General features: G+C 40.9%; 1 protein-coding gene across 4 annotated transcripts in view; it reads left to right on the forward strand.

The window, feature by feature from the left end:
- LOC101171005 (nuclear factor of activated T-cells, cytoplasmic 2) overlaps positions 1 to 21,842 on the forward strand; it is a 36,496-nt gene extending 14,654 nt beyond the window's left edge. For 3 of the 4 annotated variants that reach the window (XM_020704897.2, XM_011477599.3, XM_011477597.3), the window contains 7 exons: positions 1,165 to 1,367; positions 1,450 to 1,622; positions 4,370 to 4,510; positions 10,265 to 10,320; positions 10,404 to 10,536; positions 10,631 to 11,317; positions 20,524 to 21,842. In XM_020704897.2, coding sequence (XP_020560556.1) covers positions 1,165 to 1,367; positions 1,450 to 1,622; positions 4,370 to 4,510; positions 10,265 to 10,320; positions 10,404 to 10,536; positions 10,631 to 11,317; positions 20,524 to 20,579 — 1,449 coding nt within the window. In that variant the 3' untranslated portion in view covers positions 20,580 to 21,842. The remainder of the gene's footprint in view (positions 1 to 1,164; positions 1,368 to 1,449; positions 1,623 to 4,369; positions 4,511 to 10,264; positions 10,321 to 10,403; positions 10,537 to 10,630; positions 11,318 to 20,523) is intronic. The other variant, XM_004071026.4, reaches the window with a different exon arrangement.
- The last annotated feature ends 5,547 nt before the right edge of the window (positions 21,843 to 27,389 follow it).

Below are 27,389 nucleotides of genomic sequence, written 5' to 3' on the forward strand. Positions count from 1 at the left end.
CTCTGCCCGCTCCGCCCGGTCCATCAGACGGTCAGGCCTGGCCGGCCGCAGCTGCGCTCCTCCATCACCCCCCCCCCCCCTCCCTGCTTTTTTTCTCCTCCTCGTGCGCTCCACTTTACTTTTCCTACGTTGCCCTCTGTCATGACTCACTGCTCCCTGCAGCTGCCATGGCAACCGGACCGCAGCTCGCACAGGCTGCTCCGTGTTTGCCGTCACCTTCTCCTCCATGTGTCGTCTACCTGGACGAAGGAGGCCGGCATTGGTGTTGCCGTGGTTACGGCTCACTCGGAGCAGCTGCTGTGAATCGCGAGTTCCACTCAGGAAGCAGGGATCCGGCGTCTGAACAGAAAGAAAAAAAAAATCCATTTTGAATGTGTTGCATGGTTGGAGGTGAGGCAGATGGAAAGTGATGTGCGCCTCGTCGTGTGAAGGTTATTCAACACAACGCTCACAAGAAAACTGCTTTTAGATGCAAAGTGATACTTTGTGGCTTTTGCAAGTTTTTAATACAAAGTACTGGCTGAGCTTAAAAGCATCCTCGCTCTTGTTGTCAGTTTGTGGTCTCACTATCAGAGTGTTTCTTGTTTTCACATGAAGACTGATCTAATGCAAAGGTCGGGGTGAGGGGAATGGCTCAGAAGTTTTCAAAAGAGATTTAAAAAGTTTCCAGAAAACAATTTTATTAAATCGCCCATTTATTTCAATGATTCTTACTTTTGTATTCATTTTTTTAACATAATCTCTGCATAGCGGCGGTAGTTCATAATAAGTTCACCTTTGAGTTGTGGGCTGGACTGTTGGTCCGGAGCAACCCCACCCCCCCTCTCCCCTCCCTGTTATTGAGAGCTTTCAGTTTACACCCCTCTCCGCTAGCTTACAGCCCACTAACCCCCAACGTAACTTTAGCGGTGAAACAAAATTGGCGAGCAATATCAGAGCTATCCAGCCAAACAGTTTAGATCCAGATTTCAGCTCAGACAAGGAAAACATAGACGTTCATGGATCTATGTGTCTGCAAGTGGATGCATCAGAATGAACACCTAGAAAATAATCAAATAAGGGTTGAAGCATTTCCTTAACTTTTTTGCTTTGTTTTTGATTCTTAGAGGTAGCAACAAGAGCTTTAAAAAAAAAAAATAAAGTCGTGTTTGCGTCTTTCTGCAGCTGCACGGCTACAGAGGCAAGGATCCGCTAGGGCTCCAGATTTTCATCGGTACGGCAGACGAGCGCGTCCTCAAGCCTCACGCTTTTTACCAAGTCCACCGGATCACCGGCAAAACCGTCACCACCACCAGCTTCGAGAAGGTCTTCCACGGCACCAAAATCCTGGAGATCCCACTGGAGCCAAAGAACAACATGAGAGCACTGTGAGGAAAGAGCAGAGATGCCATTTGCTGACGCGGCAATCAAGCCGGCGTGCAGACCCTCAGTCTTTCCGTCTTCTTGCAGAATCGACTGTGCTGGGATCCTGAAGCTCAGGAACGCAGACATCGAGCTGCGGAAAGGAGAGACGGACGTGGGCCGGAAAAACACCCGGGTTCGCCTTGTGTTTCGGGTTCACATACCTCAGCCTGGAGGACAACACGTCTCTCTCCAAGTGGCCTCCAACCCCATTGAGTGCTGTAAGCGTGTTCATCATATGCTTTTCCAACCTTTACCTTCTTGTTTTGTCATTCCATGTCCATTCTTTTCCTCTTCTGACTACCTTTTGACACTTAGGAATAGTTTTAACCCTTGTGCTATCTTGTGGGGTCCAGATGAACCCACTCCCAATGGTAACGTGCCTTGGAGGCACTTTACCATTGGGAGTTGGGTCATCTAGACCCACTAGACAGTGCTCTGAACCTCTTTTCTTCAATGATTTGTGATCTTCACTGGTGTCCATGGATTACATGAAATCTTTCCACCTTTATCCACCTTTGTCATGGTAGGGAGAACACGTTAATGTAAGGGTGGGGTCATTTTGACCCCACAAGATAGCACAAGGGGTAAAAAAGATTATAGTTTCAAAAAGGAACCAGCCGTCAAATGAGTTTGGAGCAAAGCGTTCAGAGTCCGGAGAGACCTCCTGATGCAGGCCTGCATGGTACTAAAGTCTGTTTGTGTGCACACTGTTATTACAGCATCCAGTTTAATCGCACCTTAAACAAGAAGGTCCTTTGTCTGTTTTGGATCAGGCAGACTCAGATGATGTGTTACAGCCGCCGCAAACTCATCCTGCAACATTAATCCCCCAAAACGATAGGCAGCAACAAAAATATATATTTATATATTTTTTTGATTATTTTTGTCTTGGTTGGACAGTTAAAGGGTTAGAAAAATAGTTAAAGATTCTTCTTTTTTTAGTTTTCTTTTATTTGTTTAATCCAAAGAGGTTCCTGTTGTTGTCAGGTCTCAACTTTTGTTTGAGGAATTGAAACAAGTAGGGATGGGCGATGTATCGGTGCCAGTATAGTATCGGCCAGTATTGGCATAATTTGAGTTTATCTGTATCGGTCCAATATAAAAAAAAATACTGACTGTTCTTCTGACCGTTCTTTAGAAGCACTTTGTGTGTTTACTAATAGATTGGGAAGCTTATGTCTACAGTCATAGACAGTAATTGACTGTTTTCAGGCATACAGTTAAGGGCAAAATTGTTGGTACCCCTCAGTTAAAGAGAGAAAGTCCACAATGCTCACTGAAATGACTTGAAATGTTCAAAAGTAACAATAAATTAAAATTTATTGAAAATTAAACAATCCAAATCAGCCATGACTTTTGAGTTGTTGATTAACAGAAGTATATAAAAAAACAAACTAATGAAATAGGGCTGGACAAAAATGATGGTACCCATAACTTAATATTTTGTTGCACAACCTTTTGACGCATTCACTGCAATTAAACGGTTTCTGTGTTTGTCAATGAGCCTTCTGCACCTGTCCACAGGTATTTTGGCCCACTCCTCATGAGCAAACTGCTCCAGTTGTCTCAGGTTTGACAGGTGTCTTCTCCAAATGGCATGTTGATTTTGATTATTTAATTTTCAATAAAATTTTTATTTATTGTTACTTTTGAACGTTTCAAGTCATTTCAGTGAGCATTGTGGAAGGGAAATATTTTTTTCCCCATAGAGATGAGAAAAGGATAGAAATCTCCAGACAGGAGTATCAACAATTTTGTCCACCACTGTATATTATTTTTGATAGGGATACATGTTGTTCCTAATAGATCTCTGGCAATGTGGAGCTTATGGATTACAGTTATGTTCAATATTCAAAAAAATGCTCTGAATGCTCACAGATATGTTTATATGGAAATTTTAAAGTGATACTTTGTCCTCTGAGATCCATTGCTTTATGCTAAAAAGGCAAAGTACAACGTGATTGTCCAGTAAAAGAAAAGTTTGGCATTTCTAAAATGGAAACAAAAAGGAAATCTAAACCTTGTGTTAGTGTAGAAACTTCAGTATCTATAGCTCCAGGGGCATTATCGGTAGAAAATTGTATCAGCCCATCCCTAAAAGCAAGCACATAAAAACTAACGGTTGCAATTCCTTAAATGGCCACTAGTGGGTGGTTTCAGTAGAGCACAATTTCTCATTGACTCGCATGTTAAAGCGTTCGCTTTTACTCCACAAATAAAGGTATGTGCAGGCTGATGCTAACATTTTTTTTGTTTGTAACTGAAGTACTGACTTTAAGAGGTAACTTGTTTTTTTAAATTACGGCGAAGTATGAGGGCTAGGTTACAAAAAAAAAGATTTATTTTTATTATGACTTTAAAGATTCGAACTGAAGCATCACCCAGACTCGGAGGAGATCTTGTCTGCAGGGATATCGATGGCTTCATCAACGGCACTGCAGTGTTCCTGCAAGCCACCCATCAGTGAATAAAACATTAATAAACCATAAATCAAACAAAGGAGCTTCCAACCTTATCAAGAAACATTCAGCTCACCTATTTAAATTCAACAGTCTGACCAAACTCATATTACAAGTGGTCTGCTGCTGCACATGGCGTTCACTTGTAGGTTCACTTCCACTTTAATCTCGTAATAATGCTTTTTTTTTCTTCCAACGATCCTTATTAAGGAAATTTGCGAGAAAAAAGTAATAATTGACAAGTTCTTTCTCGTAAATTTATGACTTTGATATTTTGAATCAGGCTTTTTTTTGGGTGGCCTTAATACTCCATAGACTACATAAAAATGTGTTAGACTTTTTTTTTTTCAAGGAAATTTAAAAAAGTACAGTTGATATTTTGTCATCTAGTCCAGCGAAGTCTGTTCCTTCTTACGTCACTACATTAGTTTGGCTTTGCTCAGAATGGCACTACAGAAAGCGACTTTGGTGGACTCTCAGCTTAAATCTTCTCTTGGTCACCGCAGCCCAGCGCTCTGCACATGAGCTTCCCATGGTGGAGAAGCAGGACACGGACAGCTGCTCCGTCCTGGGCGGCCAGCAAATGATCTTGACCGGGCAGAACTTCAGCACCGACTCGAAGGTCATTTTTCTGGAGAAGACTCAGGGTGAGTGTCACTGAACCATGTGTGACCTATATGTCTTTAATTTAAATGCCATCCTGGTAGATAACAGCGAAGTGTGCCACCAACACCACAAACATAAAAAAAGACCTCGGCTATTGTTGTATAGGTGAGGCCTCAAAGTATTTGCATGAAGTAAAGGATACTACTGGAGCCTGACTTCCTTTTGGCCTTTTCTTCCTCTCTGACTTCCAGCACTGAAAGGGGCCTTTTGTTGTCTGATTACAAACTTTGTGTGTTCATGCAAAATTGTTTCAGGTTGGTGTATATGTATAGCTATACAGCCAGTAAGAGGTTTTGCAAATGATTCATGTTACATGCTTTTTATTCATATATTTTTATGTTATACATCATCTTCATCTTCTGCCGTTTTGTCCCTGTCGGGGTCACTGGGCTGCTGGAGCCTATCCCCGCCACTTGTGGGCAAAGGCAGGGGACACCCTGGATGGTTCCCCGGTCTGTCGCAGGGCCACAGTCACACACCCATTCACACTCACACCTATGGAGAATTTAGATTAACCAATTAACCCATGAAGAATGTTTTGGACGGTGGGAGGAAGCCAGAGACCCCGGAGAGAACCCACGCATGCAGGGGGAGAACATGCAAACTCCACACAGAAAGTTCTGGTTCAGGTCCCCCAACCGGGGGCCTTCTTGATGTGAGGCAAGAGCGCTACCCACTGTGCCACTGTTTATGTTGTTTTATTTAAAAATTGAATATGTCAGCTCAGTAGTCTTGTGAGGTCAGAGGTCAGTAGATAAGCAAAGACTGAGACTCAGTTTAGGTTGCAGTCTTATAAAATTTGTAATCTTTGCAGCAGTACTTTTTCAATAGTTATTATTTAATACTCAACAAATAACAATCTTCTCATTTTGATCAGTTGCAGCAGCTGCTCTGCTTCACTTAAGGTGCTGTTGTTGTTTTTAGGTTTGGATGTTGCAGTAATTTTTTAAATAGAGGACTTAATTTCTGTACATAAGCTGTCCTGCATTTATTTAGTCTCTTGCATGTAGGGATGATTGATATTTAAACTCCAGGAATTCACAATTATGCGCTAAGCAAACCCTGTTGGCAGCAATGCTTAAAATCTATGCTTAAAATTGAACTCTAGTTAAATTCTGCCAATAGTTTTATAGAAGTGCTGCTTCTGTGCAACAGTTTGGTGTCTCATATTAATGAATGAATGAATGTATTAGAATGAGTAAAAGTGAAAGAAAAGAATTGCAAAAGTAACGTTAGTGTGATATTTTAGGCTGGATTCAGACTGGACACATCTGATTCACTTAAAGTCAACCAGAGTTCGTTTCCCTCCTTAATCCAGAACAAATTTTCAGTTTGAACGAACCTGACCTGGTCCAGAACCAGGAACCGCTCTCTGACCCGTCTTTGGAGTTGGTCTCAGTTCGTTTCTGACCTTTGGTCCGCTCTGAGATTCCAATTCGTGCTCTGAGTGGAACAACTGGACCAAAATGGCCACCATAGCCAGGCATTATGGGATGTAAACCCAGTACCAGAGCAACAATGAGACACAGCAACTCATTCATGGTCGAATGCAAGCTGAATACAACAGCTTTTAATGTGATCCACACTGCTTCTCATTGTTTTCCAGACAATCTCTGTCATAAACACCTATCAGCGTACCTTCTTAGCCGTCGTCTCCACGGTGACCATCGTACAGCACGCTTCTATCATATCAAAGGAGCAATAAAAAGTGTTGTACCTGATGTTGATACAGACGTTCAAAACTGGTCAGCGAAATATAAAGTTTAAATAAGTGAACTGTCCTGACAAGGACTGCAAAGCAAAGGACTTCCATTATTCTTTTGTCGTTGCTTTGCCCCGCCCTCATAATTCCTGCCAATGACTGAAGAGATCTTTAGTTAAGTGGTTTTCTTTACTAGCTCTGGTTCGAAACAGAAACACCCGCTAGACAGCGCTCTGAATACAGACCAAACGCGAGGTTCAGGACCCGATCCGGACCAACGGACTTTTCCAGTCGGATTATAGCCGAATGTATTAGCATTAGCGAATTTTTTTTTTTTACTTTAAAATTTTTAAACTATACGTATGAATTGTCTATTTGCATATAAAGCTTGATAATGTTTGTTTATATTAAAAGTTAATGAGCCTTTAATGTTGTTCTTATTAAGTTTTCTGAGTTTCAGCTTTAGGAACCAGAGTTGCTAGCTTCAAACTAGTTTCAGTCATTATTAAGGTTTAAAATTTAAAATAATTGAGTAGTGATTTATTAGTGGAGCCAGTTTAGCTCGGGCTGGTTTGCGGCGCCTTCGTCCGTGAAACCAGGGTTCGAATCCAGGCTGCTCCCTGTTCCCTTCTCTGCTTCTGTGCCGGTCCCAAGCCCAAGTTAACCATGTGACTCATGCCCCTGATGGGAACAGCCGAAAGAGAAAGAAGAATAGTGATTTAAAAAAAAAAAAAAAGCCAACTCGCAGTAATAAAATGATGGAATGAGATTAAATTAATAATAACCTACAATCATTGGCTATATGCTTACAACAGTTAACTGCAGCTGTTGCATGTGGGTTTGATACAGAACCACAGATCAAGATAAAGTTTCAGAAGCTTCAGGTTTTTTTTCTGCTTTTGTTTAGTTTTCCTCTGATGGATCTCAAGGCCATGTCACACAGCCACTATGTACATTTAGCACATACATGAATATATGTGGAAAAAGTGAGAAAAGTTGTGGTATTATCAAGAATGAACCGCTTTAAAACCATGGAAGAAGTATGAATAAATCACACAAAGAACACGTAAATTAACGTTAATATCGTCAAAACAGTCTGTTAGACAAATGTGCAACGGTCGTGGAAAGCCACAAATTTCTGTAAGCATCTTGCAAAAATCTTTCACAATTGCATTATATTTACTTAATAATAGCGTATAAACTATGTAAAATACGCACAAACAGCAGAATTATTAACTGACCAAAAATTCTGAACAGCTTAGAACGGAATTCACGTAAAGACCCGCAGGCCGAAACAGACATCTGCCCACATAAAGAACGCATGAAACACTTATGAGTTACAAATCACGCATGTATTATAAAAGACCGAAATTTCATTCGTAGAAGATGCGCAAAACGTACGTAGTGGCTGTGACACACGGTCTTTAAAAAATCGTGTTTAAATGCTGCTAGGAGCTAACGTGCTAAGGTGCTTTATTACTAAATATGTACCTAACTCATTGGTTCTTCTGTTATGTTCTCATTTTATTTGGTTTTAAAATAGAAAAATACTTAGTATTATTATTATTATTTTTTTTTTTTTAGCAAAATGCACTTTACAGTAACATGAAGTGAGAGGGATTGTTTTTGTTTTGGAACGTGAGTCCGCATCATGACGTCGTAGACTATCGTCACCCTGAAATCCTCTGAATGCGAGACGGCTGTGAAAGGCTGGCGCTGCTCCGCTCTTCTCCGCCTCTTCTCTGGAAGGAAAGCTCATTAGGGGTATCCCTTAGAGAAGAATTACAACAACAGCTCCGAATGCCAAGAAAGCAGCAGTCGTCACATTTTTTAGGAGAAGTGGAAAGTGTAAATCATAAAAACGCAATCAAGAAAGCAAAAAAAAAAGAAATTGGCAGGGTGCGTAGAATCCCCCTTCCTCCTGCTGACTCATTTCAACCATATGTTTTTCATTTGCAATCTTGACAAAGGCTTTCCCACCGAAGGCGGCGATCGCGCCGCTCGCCGGCTGCACATGTCCTGGATGTTTGGACATGTGCAGTTCAGAGCCACATGCGCCTTAAGTGACAGCTTAAAATGGGATCTGATGAAGTGCGATGTGCACCACATGGAGCGGCGCCGACGGCTGCAGTTGTCATCACCTTGTAGCTGACATTAACGATCTGTCAGCGCTGAATTCAGCAGCAGACACATGTCTTCCACAGTCGCGGGTCTGTATTAATATGTGGAGTTAAACCTACAGGTCTATGCAGTGAGCTTTACATTAAAATATTATAATTGAACGGAAGAAAACTTGAGACGAATCAGAATTTTCACTTGTATTGCATTATCCACCCATGGTCTTTATTCGCCATATCCCTTTTGGGGTCATGTGGTTGCCGGAGCATGTCCCGGCTACTGTTTGGGTGAAGGCGGGGTACACGCTGGACAGGTCGCCAGTCTAAGGGCACTGTTTTACATGAAATTGTCTCGATCTGTGATGGTTTAAACTTCCTGGATGTTGTGGCATCACAGACCCAAGTCCTAGTTTTCCATCATTTTATACTTCCTAAATATGTAGTCCAGGATCGGGCAAACTTGTTGACCTGTGGACCGCAACGGGTTCCAAAATTTGACAGAAGGGCGGGATCAGGAGCAGTATTTTTATGATCCGTCTCATTACAGAAAGAAATAGCATACAATCTGGATGAAGAAATGCTTTGATTTTGATTGGAAATGAATATATATTTTAACACAGAACATCTTTTAGTTTTATTGCAAAATTTCTAGCTTTTGTTTCCATTTTTGAGCATAATGCAACAAAGGGTTGATGGGTAGATTGCAAACTTGGATAAATGCTGTGTTCATGTGATGTTTGAATGATCTGAAAAAGGTCTGTACCACTCAGAAAACACACAGGAAAAAACAAAACATCTTCCAAGACTGCATGAATGGAAAATAAATGTATCTAAACAAAGGTCAATGTATCTGTAGTGTACCATCTATGGAGAGACACTAGAATAACAGGTAAAATAAAACATTAATAAGGATTATCAATGTCATTTTTTCCAGTTTGGTAGGCCAGATTTCATAGTTTAACATATGGCCCCCAGGTTGTTGTTTGCCCACCAGTGGTATAGTTGGATACAGCCGTACTGGTGCTGAGTGTTTTTGGGTTGTCCGGTCCCGTGAAGGGCTGTAGAGAGGAGCGTCTGGTTCAAGGGCATAAGGGTAGCGCAGGTATGTTGCAGTTCCCTTGAGGCTTGTTGAAAATGTAACGCACCATTGTTGTGTGTGTGGTAACTGTCTGAGTTCACGAACTCACAACACATGGGTGATGCTGTCGTACAGTGTCCTTACACCACACCCTAGTCATTGATAAAGCATTAGTCACAACTGCCCTTACAGCTAGATATGGGTTGTCTGGCGGCAAAAAATGGGCAAACTTGTACAGGGCACACAAGGGGCACACACTTATCATGGGAACAGCACTAATGGGCCCTCTGTTGGGTTAACCTACTTAACCCTACGTACACTTGTGTGTTTTATATGTGTTATAAGTGCCATGACCTTTTGCCTACAGCACGCCCATAGCAAAATATGTGCACAAACATTTTTGCTACACAGGCTCACCGTGCAGTCTACAATCTAGATATTTGGAATGGGCCACCCACAGGTTTGCCCATTTTTCACCTGCAGACAGCCCGTATCCACCCCTAAGGGCAGTTCTGACTTAGACACAAGTGAATGCTGCAAAGTGTTAACGTGATGTTTAGAGATTTTCTCTTTGTGAAAGGAATGAGTGGAGTGTGTCTGCCTATCTGACACTGTGGCACCAGCTGCTACAAACAGAAAATGGTTGATCATGGTTCCATAGAATTAATTCTGGCTTTTGAACCCTGGCATCTCAACATTTTTCAGTACTGGCTACAAAAATGAAAGAAAAACAAACAAACATCATCACTGTCGTCTTTTTAATTACGAATACAGTGAAAGGCTTTTTGGACTTCATACCAATGTATTAGTTAAAATGTCCAATTTCTTCCCTTTTCAGATGGCCAGCAGATCTGGGAAATGGAAGCAACCATAGACAAAGATAAAAGCCAACCTGTAGGTGTTTCACGTCTTTAAGACTTGTACAGTTACTTTACCACGTATGCTGTTTTGATGCTCAGTTCATCGATGTCTTGCAGAGCATGCTGTTTGTAGAGGTGCCCACTTACCGGGACACTTCTGTCTGCCATTTTGTCAAAGTGAACTTCTACGTCATTAACGGCAAGCGAAAGCGCAGCCAGCCTCAGCATTTCACCTACACCCCACTGGCGTGTAAGAACTCCACTCAGACTCTGGTGTTCTCCTGAGGCTTTTTGGAATTTGAATGTCTTTACATTCCGTTGGTTTTGTTGGGTTTATTTTTCAGGTCCATCCATTAAGACGGAGCCAATAGATGAGTACGAGGCCGACCACATGGCCTTCGCAATGCCCCATATCTTGGGGTTATCTCCTCAGTCATACTACCATAACACTCGCGGGGTCCTCCATCCAGACAACGGCCTGGTTCCTAGCATGGCATCCTGCCAGCGTCTAAGTTCTAGCCTCCCAAACCAAGATGCACTTTTCCGGCAGCAAAGTCCAGCTATTGTCTACTCTCGTGGTGGAAAAAGTCTGAGTGGGAATCCTGGCATTTGGCAAACCGGGGGTGGTGGACCTGACGCCCACCGCTCTGTCCTGGTCCACACAGGCTCACCGGTTCAGCCTGTCGGGCCCCTCAGTACAGGCCAGCACCCCTCTATCATCCAGTTCTCCCCGACCAACCACCACATGGTTCGGCCAGGAGATGCTGAGACTCTCCCTCCTCCTCCTCCTCCTCCAGACAGCCAGCAGGTCATTTACTGCGACACCTTTCCCCCGCAGGCCGCGGTAGCCAACCAACCATCAACACACCCCGAGGCCCAGGCACCGCTGGCCCACCCACAGCAATGTCAAACAGTGATTCAGCAGCAGAAGAGCCAAGCCAACGCAGGGATGGAGTCCCCAAGAGACGGACAGAGACCGGTGACGGTCAAAGAGGAGAACTTGGACCAGGCTTACCTAGATGACGGTGAGTGTAAGTTCTTACCTTTACTACCGACTGCTTTTCAACTTTGAGCGAGCTCTGTGAGGGGTGGAATAAATGTTTGGAGTGATGGATTTTCTTTGCATGAAAGAGGTGAATGATGGAATCCTTCAGCAGAGATTGGAGATCTCCTCTGAACAATTCAAGGATATTTACAGTTTCTGCTTCACCTCCTTTTTGCGTATCCCTCCCCAGCCGTGTAGCATAGGATCCTCCCAACAAAGCCAAGTGAACTGTAAAAACAATCCACGCAAAGAGATGCAGACATGTTCCACCCGAGATGGAAATAACAGGGGTTGTGAGTCACCTGTTTATACTTGTGCTTGTCAACTCCATTACCCTTTGACAGAATTAATGTCGGCAGCAGGCAGGACGTTGAGCGCGTCCTTTATTTAGGGGTCAGAGGTTCTCCAAACTGTTTGATCTTTTTTGAGAAAGGGGCAGGATCTGTCAGGGAGCAAAAATTACCCAGCCTTTAGGATTTATGAGCCAGGTGAGGTGAAAAGACCACAATCCTTCTGAGAGCTGCAGAATGTGTCAGGAAATGTGGTACAGAGCAAGCTGGACGGAAGAAAAAGTGTCACTTTGTCAACTGCCGGGACATGTTGACACTATTATGAGGTAAAAAACATCTTCCATGGCAACCATTGTCAAACAGGGGAATGTGCTGCCTGGGAGAACTGGGGAAAGCCTCTTTGTTTGTTATAGTTGGCCGGGATTTCTCCTTGGCCTTCTGCCCTTCGATTCTGCAGGAGAGCCCACCAGAGTATTCGCTTTATTTTCCGATTGGGGGTTCCTGCCAATCTGGCACAAGAAAGTCCTCTTTTCTACTGCTGCTCTACAGAAAAGCAGCCTGGTTTGTGTAAGATAGCAGGGAGGTGGGACGGGAGTTTGCAGGAAAAGGGAAGGAGCTGTGGTTTTATTTCGATGGAAAAAATGAAATGAGAAAGTTAGCAGTGGAATTTGTGTTTTTTGGACGGAGCAGAAGAGCTTCCTTCCACAGTCAACAGCAGCTGCCCTGAGATTTGGTGAGTTAAGAAGGAGCTTGAGAAACCGTAAAATCTGGGGCTTCTTTTGATCCACCCACCTTCAGAAAAGATAGAATGGACCACCGTTCTTGCAGACTACTTCTGTATCAATCTCACTTCTTTAGGTATGCACAAATAACACAAACACCTGCCCTAAAATTCAAATTCTTCAAGACCCAAAACGGTTTCATCTGTACGCAAAAATACAAATGAATTATCTTCAGAAAGATACTTAGTGACTTGCGAAATCCCCACCTGGTATGCAAGAAAAGTAGCAGCTGGATCAGCTTATCACTTCAACAGATGATGCCTCTCCCACTCACTTCATTGTTGCCTAATGAATTGGAGGGACTTTCCACGATTCAAATTAGTTTTTGGGATTAAGAAGATTAGCAAAGGTAGAAAAATCCCTCCTCGTTTGACAAAAAGGTTATAAAGACTGATTTTGACCACAAATCAGTCATGACGTGGTCATCAAAGGTATTTTTCATTTAAGTGAGAATGTCAACATTAGTCATTGACTGGCATGTCACCGTGCAGTCATTTTTTGATAACACACAGATGCCACATCCTGGTATCAGCATGGTTTTGTGGTTAAAAACTGTCACATCTCCTTGGAACCAGAATAGTGTTGCCTTCAAGTTGCAAGAGCTAAATAAGAACCAAGTGTTTCATTTTTCAACCCAAATCTTTTAGGGATTATCTACCACACATGTTTAATTGGAGATTTCCCTAACCTACTTTTTCTTCAATGATGGCTGTGTCAGCTCCCAGCAAATCACAGTTTAGAAAAATAACATTAAGAAAGGAGAACTGGCATGGTCTGAAACACCTGTGAGGTACAGGTTTAGTGAGTGTGGAATAGGAATAAAGCCTGGAGGCAGTGGAGCAGGTGAAATCGGTACAGTGGCTGAGATCAGTGCAGATAAAGCACACAACAGTGGCCCGGTTGGACGCACATTAGTCTTAACTCACTCCTATCTTCTTTGAGAGGCTTTGTTGAGAACACACGAGGACACAGTGAATGCTAAAACCCCCATATACCCTAACAACACCCAACACTGAGAGGAGACCCACTACAAACAAAATGACTGTGTAAACAAAGGAAAATATGCTGTAAAAAGATGCAGCCGTTGAATGGAGGAAGTGAATGTCTGCTCAATGTAACTTCATGCTAGAAAAGAAGAATTGATACACATTAGATGAATACATTGGGACCTGACTTGGAATTAACGTTAGTGCTATTTTTTGTGTGTGTGTCATTACTGTAAGAAACACGACACAGCTTCCATTTTCGTCTGAGCCCTTAGTTTAACAAAGGAAGTTACAAGCTGCGACAATAAGAGAGTTCAGCCTTAGTCACATGCACCTATATGGGGGTCGAACTGTACATGGGGCTACGGGTTTTGGGGTTTTCCAGGCACATAGAGGATCATACACAGGATGGGCCACACCTTAAGGGGAGCAAAGGTGTGTTTTGCACATTCCCTTGAGGCTCGTACGCCCACCGTAAGGGGAGTTCTTAAAAACGGAATGTAGGATTGTTGTGTGTGCAGTTAGTGTATCATGAAGTAGGTTATGACGTACAGGGGATGCTGTCATACCACTCTCTTGTTGTTAGTAAGGTCAGTGTCTGTGGGACGCCCCCTCAAATTATGCTGTGATTGCCTAATTTCCTCATTTCCAACAGTTAGGCTGTACGCAAGGAACCCGCAATGAAACGCAACTCATCACGTGAACAGCACTAACGGCTCTTTGTGCAGTCCGCAGGCTTTGGAGAGTTGAAAAAAAAATGAAAATTCTGTACCTGCGTCTAACCAACTTCCTCCTTCCTTTAACCTTACATGCTGTACAAGTATTTGCTAGAACGTGTTGCTTGCAGCATGCTCGTGGAAAAAAATGTGCACGAACATTTTTGCTCCATGGGCTCACAGAGCGGTCTGCAACCTTGCTAGTATTTGTGTGCCTCATACAAATGTGCCCATTTTCCGCCTGTATCTATCCATAAGGGCAGCTGGGACTCGTGCTATGTTCACACCGGGCATGTGACACACGTTTCATCATATGCCGTTCACCCTGGACTGTCGCTACCTCATACTAGAGCATGTAGTCACAGTTGGACAAGGCTTAGTGCGAAATGTTAAAGCGGTGCTAATATCACAAATTCAGGCTTTTTTGTCACTGACCTATTTGGTGTCATATTATTATATATACATTAAATATGTATATTATATATATATTATTTCTCCTCCATTGTCAATTTTCAATGGCAGGCACTCACATGAATTGAAAAGGATGCTATCCACACTTCACTACCAAATCTGAGTCCCTGATTGGTCAAAGTTCAACTGGTTTAATTTTCAGTGCGCTTTTGTCCTCATTTTGTACGTAGAGCCTGAAAGCCAACTTAAAAACTTGCGTAGCAATGTTTGAACACCAGTTTTAAACGCCAGTGTCCTGAAACGCTCATATACGTGCGTTTACATAGACTTTTCATCGTAAGCGATCGCTTGAACGCACGTTGCTGAGGACGGTGTGAGCTTAGCAACAGGCTTTAACACTTCAACCAGTTAATGGACCCCAGGAAGAATAGTATTTACATTGATAAAGACTATTTATCAACCCTTAATAAACAAATGAACAAACGGTAAATGTTTGCTTTACACTATGCTAAAACTTGAGTTTATTTTGTCACTATTGTGTTACATTTATGTGAGAAGTTAGCAAACTGAAGCCTAAATTTCAAGAAGTACTCAAGACATTAATGCATCTCCAGTATGACATTATAAGAGAAAACCGTAAACAGTTATTTTTATTTTGTCATTTACTGGGTGTGAATCATTCAGTCAAGTAGAAAAAAGACAACAGTTCTATAAATATGTTCTTTAGAAATTGTTTATTAATATTTTCGTTTTACTTTTCAATGTTGAGTGTTTATTTGACCAATTTTTATTTAGTATTTAAAAATAACAAGGCGTATCTTTTTTATTTTGGCTTGTAATTTTTTAATGACTAGTTTATTTACTTTTTTCCTTTTATGATTACACAGTCTCAAACATTTCAAATGGACTGCGTTAAAAACAGGCAAATTGCATGAACTTAATACATACCTTCAAAGTGGACAGCGCCTGACTCAGCTGCTGCACGCAGGGTTTCTCCGCTCGCACCATGGGTTGGTAAACAGTACACACCTCATTGGTTCAGGACTCAGGAGCCAGACGTTGACTTATTGAACAGAACAGTGTTCCCTGTTCCTGCCTCAAAGACCTGTGCCAACCCTTCACTCGCATCAGCAAAGCCGCACTGTGTGCTGCCCCTCTGCGGCGCTGCTGCTGCTCCTCTGAGCTGGCTTTATGCTCAGGAAAAATCCTGTGGCCCAGCTGTGGAGATGAAAGTTTCTTTAAGGCATTGGGTGTCGGACGGAATTCCACTGCACGCTAAAGCAAACAGCGGCGCTGAGATTGTGACGACAGCGGAGGATCCAGGCCGGCCGTTTCCAGCCATTTTTGGAACCCTCAGACTCTGCTTTGGTTAGAAAATGTGCTCAGTGTTCAGCTGCTGTTTCACATCTGCAAGTGATCAGATGGAGAAGCAGAGGGGTTTGAGATGAGTCTGGGGGAAGAAAAATGCTTATTAATGCTAAAATGCTTTCAGTACATTGTTTTAATTTGGTCTTTAAATTCCAAATATGCTGCGTGGGAATACCCATATATAACAGACATCAGTTATGATGGAGCTTTTGACTTCAAACTTTTCTGTCAGTTTGTTTCCCAAGAGCGATCTCAGCCATATTTCCCTGACACACCAATAAGTATCAACAACCTAGTGTGTATGGTCTTTGTCTTTCAGCTGTTTGCTACAGCAAATCATCCTCCATCTAACCTTATGTTTTGTATCCTTTTTACTCATTCCATCCACCCTCATGTCACCCTTCTCTACATCAGTGTTTTTCAACCAGTGTGCCGTGGGAAATTGCCCTCATTAAATGATCTAAAAACATTTTCCATCTCCAGGATATCAGCTTTGTTCATCCAAACAGGCCCTGATAAAACGCTTGAGTAGTTGGGAATATGAAAGATTGTAAAAGACTTTTTTCTTTGTTTTTATTTGATTCTATTAAAGACATTTTGATAAGAATGACGGTACTGCGATTTAGCTGCAACTAAAGCCGTTTTCTGAAAAGTCCCGCTCCTTTAACTGTCTCCACCAATCATTCTTGGAGGCTTAATCATACGTCATCAGTCTGACCAATCAGAAGTGATTAAAGTATTCACTTCCTTGTTCCGACTCGGCTCATGAAGTCTCTCAGGTCCAACAATAATACCAGCTAAAGCTCGTCTTTAGCGGTGCAGCTTTCCACAGAATTCGGTGTCAGACCGTGGAACAAGTGAACAAAACAATGAAGCTCAGAGAGGAGAGTCTTTCTCCGTTCGGCGGCTGTTCGCACTACATCTCCCATGATGCAATGTGTTAAAGTGACAGTGTCTCGGCGCACAATGAGTCTCCCCTCTTAACGTCTTGAAACAACAACGAACACTCATCAGTTTTTAAATCTTCTAACTTAACTTTTATTCCATCTTTTCCAGCTTTTTCTGGCACAATTATCACAAAAATGCACGTGAGATTGCAGAGGGGCTGTAGATCAATGCAGACTATGATTTTCTCCTTTTTTTTTTTTTTTTTTTGGATGACTGTGTGCAGCTGGATTTTTGTCAAGGTTAAAGTTTGCTGTGGCTCAATGAAAGGTTGAAAAACACTGCTCTACATCCATAAACCTCCACTTTGGACTTCCTCTAGGCCTCTTTCCTGGTAGCTCCAACCTCAGGATCCTTTTACCAACACAAATGCTGTCCCAATTCTCAACATGCCGAAACCGTCGCAATCCTTTCTCAACAAAACATCTAAAATGATCTGTTCCTCTGATGGTTTCATTCCTGATCCTATCCATCCTCATTACTACCAAAGAGAACCTCAACATCTTCATCTCTGCTACCTCCAGCTCTGCCTCCTGTCTCTGCATCAGAGTCTCTAAACCAGGCATGTATACGTCTAAGTACGGCCCGTGGGCCAAATTCGGCCTACATTTAAATTTCCAATGGCTCTTGACGAAAAAAATTTCTAAGAACTGTGCTCACGATTTCTTAAATGGGTTGGCTAAATGACATTTTCATGTTCACCATGAAGAACCACTAATAGAGGAGACATGCCATCTGCGACAAGCTAACTGATTATATACAGTGTGAAAAATTTGACAAATTTACAGGGATTTTGGTAAAAACTTATTTAGATGTATTTACATTTACATTTCCACTTCACCAAATCTGGCTCTCTTTGGAAAAAGTTTTGACACCCCTGCTCTTGACCAACAACATGGCTGCTCTCAACACAGTCTTCTACACCTTTCCTTTCATCCTTGATGACACTTTTTTAGTCTCACATCCCATCTGAAACCTTCCTCCACCCGTTCCAACCACTTGCACGCCTCTTCACCTGTTTCCCTCAATCTCTGTTGTTCTGGACGGTTGACCTTAAGAATCCTAAGTCTTCAACCATATTCATTTCTGCTCCTTGTAACTTCACCGTTATGTTGAGTTCTTTTCATTCAAACACTGCAGTGGACCTTCTTTCCTCTCCTAACCAGAGCAAACCTCCTCCTCTCTAGATGTTCCTCCACCTGCTCCCTGCTCTCACTATTGGTCACAATGTCATCTGCAAACATAAGGATCTACAGAGATTCCTGTCTAACAACATCTATAAGTTTGTCCATCATCATGGAAGGATGGAAAGGGACTCAAAGCTGACCCTTGGTGCAGTCCCACCTCCACCTTGACTCCTGTGTCACAGCTAGAGCCAAACCGAACCACAGCTCCTCTTTCTGCATCATGACGTAGACTTTCTCTGGATCTACAAAGACACATTGGAGTTCCTTCTGATCTTCTCTGTTCTTCTTGAGGTGGATTTTCACAGCAAATGTCTTATCTGCTATTCTCTTTCGGATGAAACCATATCATTGCTCACTTCTGCTGTCTTCTGACCCCTTATGTTCTATTTTTCTTCTTAAAATGCTTCTGAGCTTCTTCATTACACCGTATCATTAATGTCTGTAGGAAAAAAGTATTATAAAAAGGAATAAATTTGATGTGCAGTCTCTCAAATTAGGTAGTTACAAAGCTGCATACAGCTTGACTTTGTTTGCACAAACTCCAAGTTAAAAAACAGTAATGTGGGTGGACTTTCTTCCACCTGCTGCAACCCAGCAATTTGTAGTGAAACTAAAGCTAGCTGCTGCTAAATTAGACGTGGAGGAGTCATCAAAAAACACATTTTGGCATTTAAACATTAACTGTTGACTCACGAACAGTGTATTTAATATGGCCTACTTAGAGGAAATAAATTCTCTGCTTGGCTGACACAAGTGGAAGTGGACATGTTTATAGCTCGCTGGACCTTTTGCCATTATGGCAGTGAAATAGACTGTAAAATGGACATTGATGTTTGTTCTAAATAGTCTTGAGTTCAATTCAGTTAAAAAATAGACATTAGTGGCATTTGATAGCTATGGCTGTAGAAAGGAGGGAATTAAAATAAAAAAAATATGTTAAAAAGGATCTTAAAAGGTTTTAAAGTGAACTTGTAGAAACGTCTGTGTTTTGTGGAACTTTCTTAAAGCTAAGTGTAAATGTAGCTCTTTGGATCAGCTGTGTAATATTGTTTGTTATGCTCAAAACAAGATTATAACTTATTAAGAAATGCCAAAGAAATGCCAAATATGATTTCAGATAATTTGATATTAGCCACTTTTATAATCAACTTCAGTTGAAATTGTTGAAAGATTATTTCATCATTCTCTAACTGGCTTTGACAGTTTTATTAGCAGTCTTTCTATGTGACCATTGTAGCTGGTCATATTTTTAATATTAGTGAGTTGTGAACAATAGCAGCTATAAACACAATTTATTCTGTGGACCACATGGGGTCATTTTTACTGTGCAGATCTAATTTGTGTTTCACATTGAAAGGGATATGAATATGAATGAATATGTAGCGTGGATAGACTAGTTTATGCTTGCATGAGGTAGATGCAACTTCATCTGATCTAATTTTAGATTCTTTTCTGCTTATATTTGCGATTCATTTGCTTTACCTGTTTAAAGTAAAAAAAAAAATGTAGTTTTAGCATTTTAAGTTTCTATACTACAAACGTTTATAAGATATGCTTTCAGACAGACAATAAAAGAGGGAAAACTAAACCTTTTTTTTTTCTGGCAAAACATTTGACACCTATATATTTTAGCCATTAGCCTACCAATTAGCTTAGCATATAAAATGGGGGCAAGCTAAAATCTTAATGTTAGCACCCTTTAAAAAATCCACCCTTTAACATTTTATTGGACTTCTAAGAAAAAAAATAGGTTTTAAATTTACTGTCTGCTCAAATTTAATTTCTTTTATGATCATGTGCTTGCAAGTAATTTGCTCCCTCAATTGCTATCTTCTCTGCTACTGGGTAGGAATGCAGAAAAGAAGTTTACTTTTTTATTTATTTTATTGGTGGTACTCAGCACAAACAGAAAAAAAATGTAAAATCAAATTTAAAAATACGTTAAACAACAATTTGCTGTCAAAGCATATTTATGTATAATAATACTCAAATGGCACATGGTTTTAATTTATTTGTTTATTTATTTTTTGGTCAAAATTTAGCCAATGTTTTTCTAAAACCTTGACTGAAGCCAAAAAGCTTTTTTGGCACCCTTCCGACGTGTTAGTCGTCTGCCGCAAAGAAGCTTCCCTGAGAACAGCTGAAGCAAAAACATCAGCGTCTGAGGATGCCAGTCTGCAGAACAGCTTTTAGAGTTGCTCCCACTGAGAAAAAAAACAACAACAAAAAACCAGACTGTGTGGTATTTCTGGTGAGATGACGTGCTCCACATTTTTTCTACAATCTGTCGTGCACCATGCAGCCAACCTGATCAGACGACTTTCACAAGAGGGAAGAGTTAGTAGTAGTTCCTCAATCATAAGAGGAATGCATAAAACCATTAGACAGCTATAGAGCTTTACTCTTTATAGATTGTGGGATTATTTTTTTTTTTTTGCGCTTATAAAACTGTGTCAGCTTAAAATGTTTCTGTGTTGTGATAGTCATTGTATTTGCTTGTGTTTCAGTGAATGAAATCATAAGAAAGGATCTGACAGGCGTCCAGGCCAGAGGGCAGACATAGACTTCAGAGCTGCGGGGAGATTGGCGATCCTGCACCTTGCACGGACATACAGCATGCGTGGACCACGACCTTTCAGCGGGTAGATGCACTCAGCGACTAGACCCTCACTTATTTGTTTCTTCACTTATATATATTAAAAAAAAGGGTTTTAGTTCCAGAATTGTCACAGAAGTGCCTTGTCTTTTTTTTTTAAAGGTTCAAGCTCAAAATGTGTCTCCTGATGATAAACATTGATTAAAGTCTTTGAATAGTAACCTTACACCCTTTTGCCTTTTATTACTGAGTGAAATCTTTGTAGTACATTGCACAAACAGCATGCATTTATGCCATAAGTGAAGCCCAAATATGATGTTAATATTTTGTGATCTTCAAACAGGGTGTATAGTCTATTTTTTGTGTGTATTGTACCTGAAAAGACTGACCAAAGAACACACATTCATTTTTAATTACAATTAGCAATTTTGAGACTAATGCACACTGCCTTACGCATGAAACAATTTTGATATTGCAATCCCCCCCCCCATTATGCAGTGTTTCAACAAAGGGGGGGACTGCATTGTTCATACTTATATGTTTAATTTGTTTGAAACATGTGCTGTTTTGCAGCCATATTTAATCACATCTAGGTGCCAACGTTTTCAAGATTTATAATTGTGGATTTTTGTGCACAATCCTATTTAAAGTCACTTAAAAACGTGTTTTTGTTTTTTTTAAAAGTCTGACTCATGAGAGAATTTGAATGTTTACCTGTTTTATGTATCTTCATAATTCAGATTGATGAATACTAAATGACTCCTGAAGGAATACTCAACAAATTTTTGTTACACAGTTGAGAAATGCGTTTTAAGAGCTCTGCAATGACAATCCTGCAACTTCAAACTGCCTATGCAAAGCTGTCATGCTTGCAAGACGAACGTTTGTTGCATCTGCCGTCCTTAAGTAAATTCAAATTTACCAAATGTGGAATTTTACGTGTCTTAATTACAAAGTGGGACTGAAAACAGCTAAAAACACCTCAATAAAAAAGGCAAGAATGAATAAAGATGATATTTTCCTAGGTTTATAAGAAAATGTTAAACTTTGTGATAATATTCAAGGTCTTTTCTGATCCTTTGATTGAGCCAGTTCAGCACAAATGCAATTATTGAATGTAATTTGTATGAAATACTTTCCCCTTTTTTGTAAATATGCATAATGTTAATAAAGTTTACATATTTTTTTTTATTTTTCATGTATCATTAAAGTTTTGTGTAGAACTCTCAATACATCTCATCATATCTTCTGTTATTTACAAGACAAAGCGATTTGAATAAAGTTAGGATTCTTATAATTTAGTTCAATATTCATTTATTTTTTTATAGTAAACCTTTGCCAGTAGATTTTTAACATCGTTTTTTTTACTTTCTCTTTATACATGTTTGCTTCTGTGTGATTTCCCCCCCCCCCCCCCGCCTTTTCAACCTCATCATTATGCTATTTTTGTATTCATTAAAGAAGCAATAAATGATAATCTTATACTATGACTTTTGATGAGCCTCATTTTTGCTTTTCCTGAAATGTTTTGATTTTACGGAAACCGGAAAAGGTCAATGGGACATCGCTGATTGGATGATGATGTTTGTCCCTCATTTTAACTTAAAATTCTTTGGCATGAAGTGATGGTGGATATTCTCCATACTGATCGCAAACTTTTATTAACGTTTAAAAAAAGCTCAAAACGCCACAAATCAAACGTCATCATCGAATCAACGATGTCTCATAGTTGGAGGCTAGGTTGGTGCCCTGGACGCAACTTATAAAGTTGAATATATAATTAAGACATAGTTTGTAAGTTAGTTTACATTTACTATGCATCAGTGTTTTTTTTTCTTCAGATCAGCAACATTTGAATTATAAATGAATTCATTCCTGTCATTTCTGTTGGTTTTGTGAACAGGAAGTCAATGGACACTAGCAGACACAATCTCCCATCATGTACCACATAAAAAATGAATGAAAAAAAGAAAGCAGATTGTATTCATTGCATCTGAACGGCATAAGAGCATGGGCCAAATCCACCAATTAGGTCATTAACAACCACAAATCTGTGACAAATGGTTCCTAGAATTGAACACGCCAATCCACAAACTTCGTCACATTTGGCTCCAAGCGAGTGTTAATTTTGAACACGGCCTGCAAACCTTTAGTCTCTGAATGTTTTTCTTCTTCTCTTCTTTTCTTTCTAAAGTTGAGAGGGAGAACAATCAGATTCTCCGCCATGTTTGTTTTGAAATCCACTCAATGATCACATCATCGACACATCACAGGTCAAAGTTCCTGATTGGTTGGTACAGCACCAGTTCTTCACCAGATATTTTAACTGTTTCAATTTGTGTGACCGGCGCGACAACCCGGTGCAGCTAATATTTTCCTGACTTCAGATCATTTAGATTTATTTTTTATTTTTTTAATTGATAATATTTTAGCTTCACCAATAAAGAGTAAGCAAGCAAGGCCAAGTGTGCCCCAGATGGTTAAAAAGTGGGCAGGAAAATGTGGGCCCCAGATGGGTTTTTCCATGGTGGCCCCCACCTGTGTTTGCCCACATTGACTTAGGTGGACACCCAGTGGGCTGAAATGATCCAAAACACAAATGTAATTTTTTGAATTTTCCTCAATGTATCAAATAAATTCCATCATGTAAAATCTTCTATGTATAGAATGAAAGCAATGGACTGCTCTTCTTCTCCAAAAATATGCATTTACTTGAAAAAAAAACAACCCAGACAATTTAGAAAAGACTTGTACTATTTTGATGCAGACCGTTAAAGCCTTAGTCATGTGCACGCGTACAGAGAGTTGACCTGTAAGGGTGCTGCAGGTTTTTGGGGGTGTCCAGGGCCCCAGAGGGTCTTAGACAGTAGCGGGTGGATTTTAAAGGGAGCACAGGTGTTTCTTGTTCCCTTGAGGCTTGTACAGCCACCTTAAAGGTGACCTCATGAAAATGCAACGTACAGAGGCGGTCCTGGCTAGTTTGATGCCCGGGCCAAAACACTGGATATCCCCCTCCCCTTCCAAGCCCCACCCCCCAAAACCCAAAACCTACATCCAAGCAGAAAAGCAAAAATATATTATTTATGCTACTTTATTAACTATATACGAAAAATGTACTTATTGCGTTCTTAAATTTTTTACATGCCAAACGATTTGCCACCCAGCGAGGGTTCATTTTGGACACTGCCTGCATACCTGTATCTTGTGTTTTCCCATTTCTTCTCTTCTTTTCTTTTTTAACTGGACACCTGAGGCTTTTTATGAAATTTCGTCCACTATCCACAACCTTATAGACGTTTCCGTCAGGATAATTTTTATTTTTATGATTATATGATTTTTATTTGTTTGACTTTTATTTGTTTGCTTGTTTAGTGATTTGTTTGCGTGATTTACAATGCAAGCCCAAAGTAAGGATCTGGCTCAAAGCTGCACGGCTGGGTGACTCCAATATTGCTCACCATTTTGTTGCAGCAGTCATGTTAGGTTGGGGTGTGAGGGCTGTAAGCTAACAGAAAAGTGAGTAAACAAAGAACTCTCAGCAACAAGAAGGGAGGGTTTCTTCACGCCATTCGGTCTGCCCACAACTCGGAGACGAATTTCTGATAAAATTTTGCTGGTCTGCAGAAAATATGTCCTAGAAAAGACGCCAAAATCATAGGTAAAGACCACTTAAATGAAGCCAGAAAAACCAAAATAGAAAATATAAATGTAGCTTAGATTTTTATTTAATGAATAAGTTTTTTTTTAATGTGAACTACTTTTTGGTTTGAGCTAACTGAGCTTACTGATTCTATGTCTTACTTTTCTGCTATACCTGTTCTATAATGATTATAGATATGTAAAAATAAGGACTTTGTAATGGTGACCAAGCATAATATAAAATCCTTAAACACTAATTTAGTGACAACGACTTTCTTTTCCTCTTGTATTTTAGCAAATGCAGTTTCCTCATTACATTTCTAGTTTTTCTGCTTCTACACGTGCAACAGAAGCAACTTTCAAGTGCTTTTCAACTTTCTCTGGTATCTCTTAAATATGGAAAGGGTGTGACTCACCAAACTCCCATGATGCTTTGAAGCAACATGTGCAGTTCAAAGGAGAGATAAGGTGTGTTTATAATTCCTGTAGCTTACTAAAAGCCTGGAGTTATGGGCGCCTGGTGCCACTGACCACAGCATGCGAGATTGTGGACGATAGACATGACCCAATGTGTCCTTTACAAAAAAAAAAACAACAAGAAGAGGAACTCGCATGGCCAAAGGCTGCCGTTGCCATGGAGACTGCTTGTTTGGTGCTCGGTCCCGTGTCATGAGGAAGTCTCGGTGAATGGGCCTAGTGTTTAGGAAGTCTTTGGTTGTGACATCACTATGACTGAAAAAGCAGCACGTGGGCGTCTCTGCGTGTATCCAAGCCGCCCGCGCAGATATGTGCCGGTGACTCATGCGGCCTTCAGAGCAGTGGTGTAATGAATTTGGACTGCAGACAGATTTACTCTGTGAAATCATTCAAGAATGAAACAGAAGACATTAGTGTTTCATTCAGTTTTGGGCATTTCATGAATAAAAAGGACAGCCATGAAGCAAACACCCCCGAAAAAAATGGGATCTTTTCTGATTTGTGCATTTAAAGTGTTTTTATTGGAACTCAAACTTGTTGTTGAAATAGAAAAATGAAGATTCTATTTTTGCATTGAGTGTTAGGGTCAGGGTTGACTGTAGAAGAGAACTGGAGTGAGTGTCATCCATGGAAAATGACTTACCTCCAGCTCCAATGAAAAAGTCACTTCGGACGCAATTTTTTCAGCAATATAGACGTTGCCATGTTGAGCCAGATGTCAGCAGTGATTGGTCAAAGTCAGTCTGAGTTAATGTTTCTAAGGCAACCACTCTCCCTAATCACGAGTGACCTTGCTGGATGGCCACACCCCTACCATTTAAAAGTGGGCTCTGGAGAATCTGTCAATCAAATGCTTTAAATTCTCAAAGCATGACCGCGTACTTTCATTGAGACATTTGATTGGTCAGTTTATGACAATAATGGAGGAACGCCATAATAGCGTCACGCACAGCTGCCTCGGTGCTGTGCTCTCTGGTACCGTCTCTTCAACAGACTCACACGGGCTCCTAGGGTCCAACATTTCACAGGACCTTAAGTGGACCTCCCACATTGACTCACTTTGGAAGTTCAACCTGCCTCAGGACCTGCTGACCATCTTGTTGACTGCAATAATTCAGTCTGTCGTGACCACATCCATCACGGTCTGGTTTGGATCCGCAACCAGACATGACGGGACAGACTGCAGACAACCATCAGGTTCCAACCTTCCCTCCAACCAGGACCTGTACCAGTCCAGAGAAGTGGGCTGGGAAAATGTCAATGGGACCCCTCACACCCCAGACAGAACATTTTCATTTTCCTCCCCCCAGGGTGGTGTTTCAGAGTTATAAATGCCAAAACCACGAGCTGCAAAGTGAGCTTCTTCCCCTGAGCCGTCGCTTGGAGGAACTCTTGACCAGTCCCATAGCATGAAACCACAAACATGAGAAATGTTAAACCAGCAAAACCGTTTTATGTATCTTTTTTTCTTCTTTTTTTTCATTATTTTTTTAATACCCGTTTGCACTTTGCCTTGGCCCTTACACCAAAGCCAAATCTCTTGAATAAGCAGTCATACTTAGCCGATGAAGCTGATTCTGAAAAAAATATAATGAAAAAATGTATTATTAGTGAGGACTTGTTAAGAAAAGTCCTCTCCTGACAAATATAGAATGAAGCTGTTTATTTCTATATAGAAGTCCATGGGATTTTTGCTTCTTGGAGCCAGAGAGTACTTCCTGTTTAGAAAGTGGGGAGCGCTGGGGGGGTCACTCAGTCCAGTTCTCTTCTACAGTCAATGGTTGAGGACTAGGATTAAAGATGTGGGTCACAGCTCTGAGAAAATCTACCAGACCTCTCTGGTTTGCTGTTGCCTGGTGGATGTGAGTAGCCAGAGCCTTAGCACACGAAGAATCAGAGAAGAAAACAGACGCATATGATCATAAGTCTGACCATCAGACCCCGACTATGTTAAAAAATCGGTGGAATAGTTTTGGTTCAATTATTGATCCTATATCTCTGCACGCTGCTAACCCATAGCTGTGCTGTCCTCCATCCTCACTGAGAGTAAATGTGACCGGAGCAATGACATACAATGACTGCAGATGTTCTTGTTAAGTTCAAACTTGTTCCAAAACTCAACAAATAAATTCAGAACAGATTTCATCGCTTATGAAAATGAGTGGACTTTTTATTTTTTTGTCCTAGTAAGGGAGGATGTCACTCGTCTGAAGCTATAAACAACAATGCAGACATGCAGACGCTCTGAGATGTGATTATGAAGCCATCAGTTATATTTTTGGTGGTAATCTGATGCTTCAGAGAATCTGTTGTAGAGCCATGTGCACAAAGAACAGCTGTGCTAAAAATAGTGACTATCAGCACAGCAACATAAAAAGGGCAAAGAATTACTTGCAGGTTCATGCAAAAAACAACCAGAGGCCAGGGGATTAGGGGAAACCAAACAAAAAAATAAATAAATAAAAAAATGGCTGATTTTATAAATGGAAGGTGTGGGGATTAAAAAAGTTCCTTTTTCTTTGTTTTGCCCTGTGGGTTGGAGTGATGTTGGGTGGAGCAAGCAGCTGGATAGCTCAGTTGGTTCAGTGCGGGACAGTGCAACATTGACCTTTATTCAGTGTGGGTTTTTGGGCAAGACCCTTTATGCTACTGTCTAACTAT

Source organism: Oryzias latipes, chromosome 7 (assembly GCF_002234675.1).
Source record: "Oryzias latipes chromosome 7, ASM223467v1".
Lineage (NCBI taxonomy): Eukaryota > Metazoa > Chordata > Actinopteri > Beloniformes > Adrianichthyidae > Oryzias > Oryzias latipes.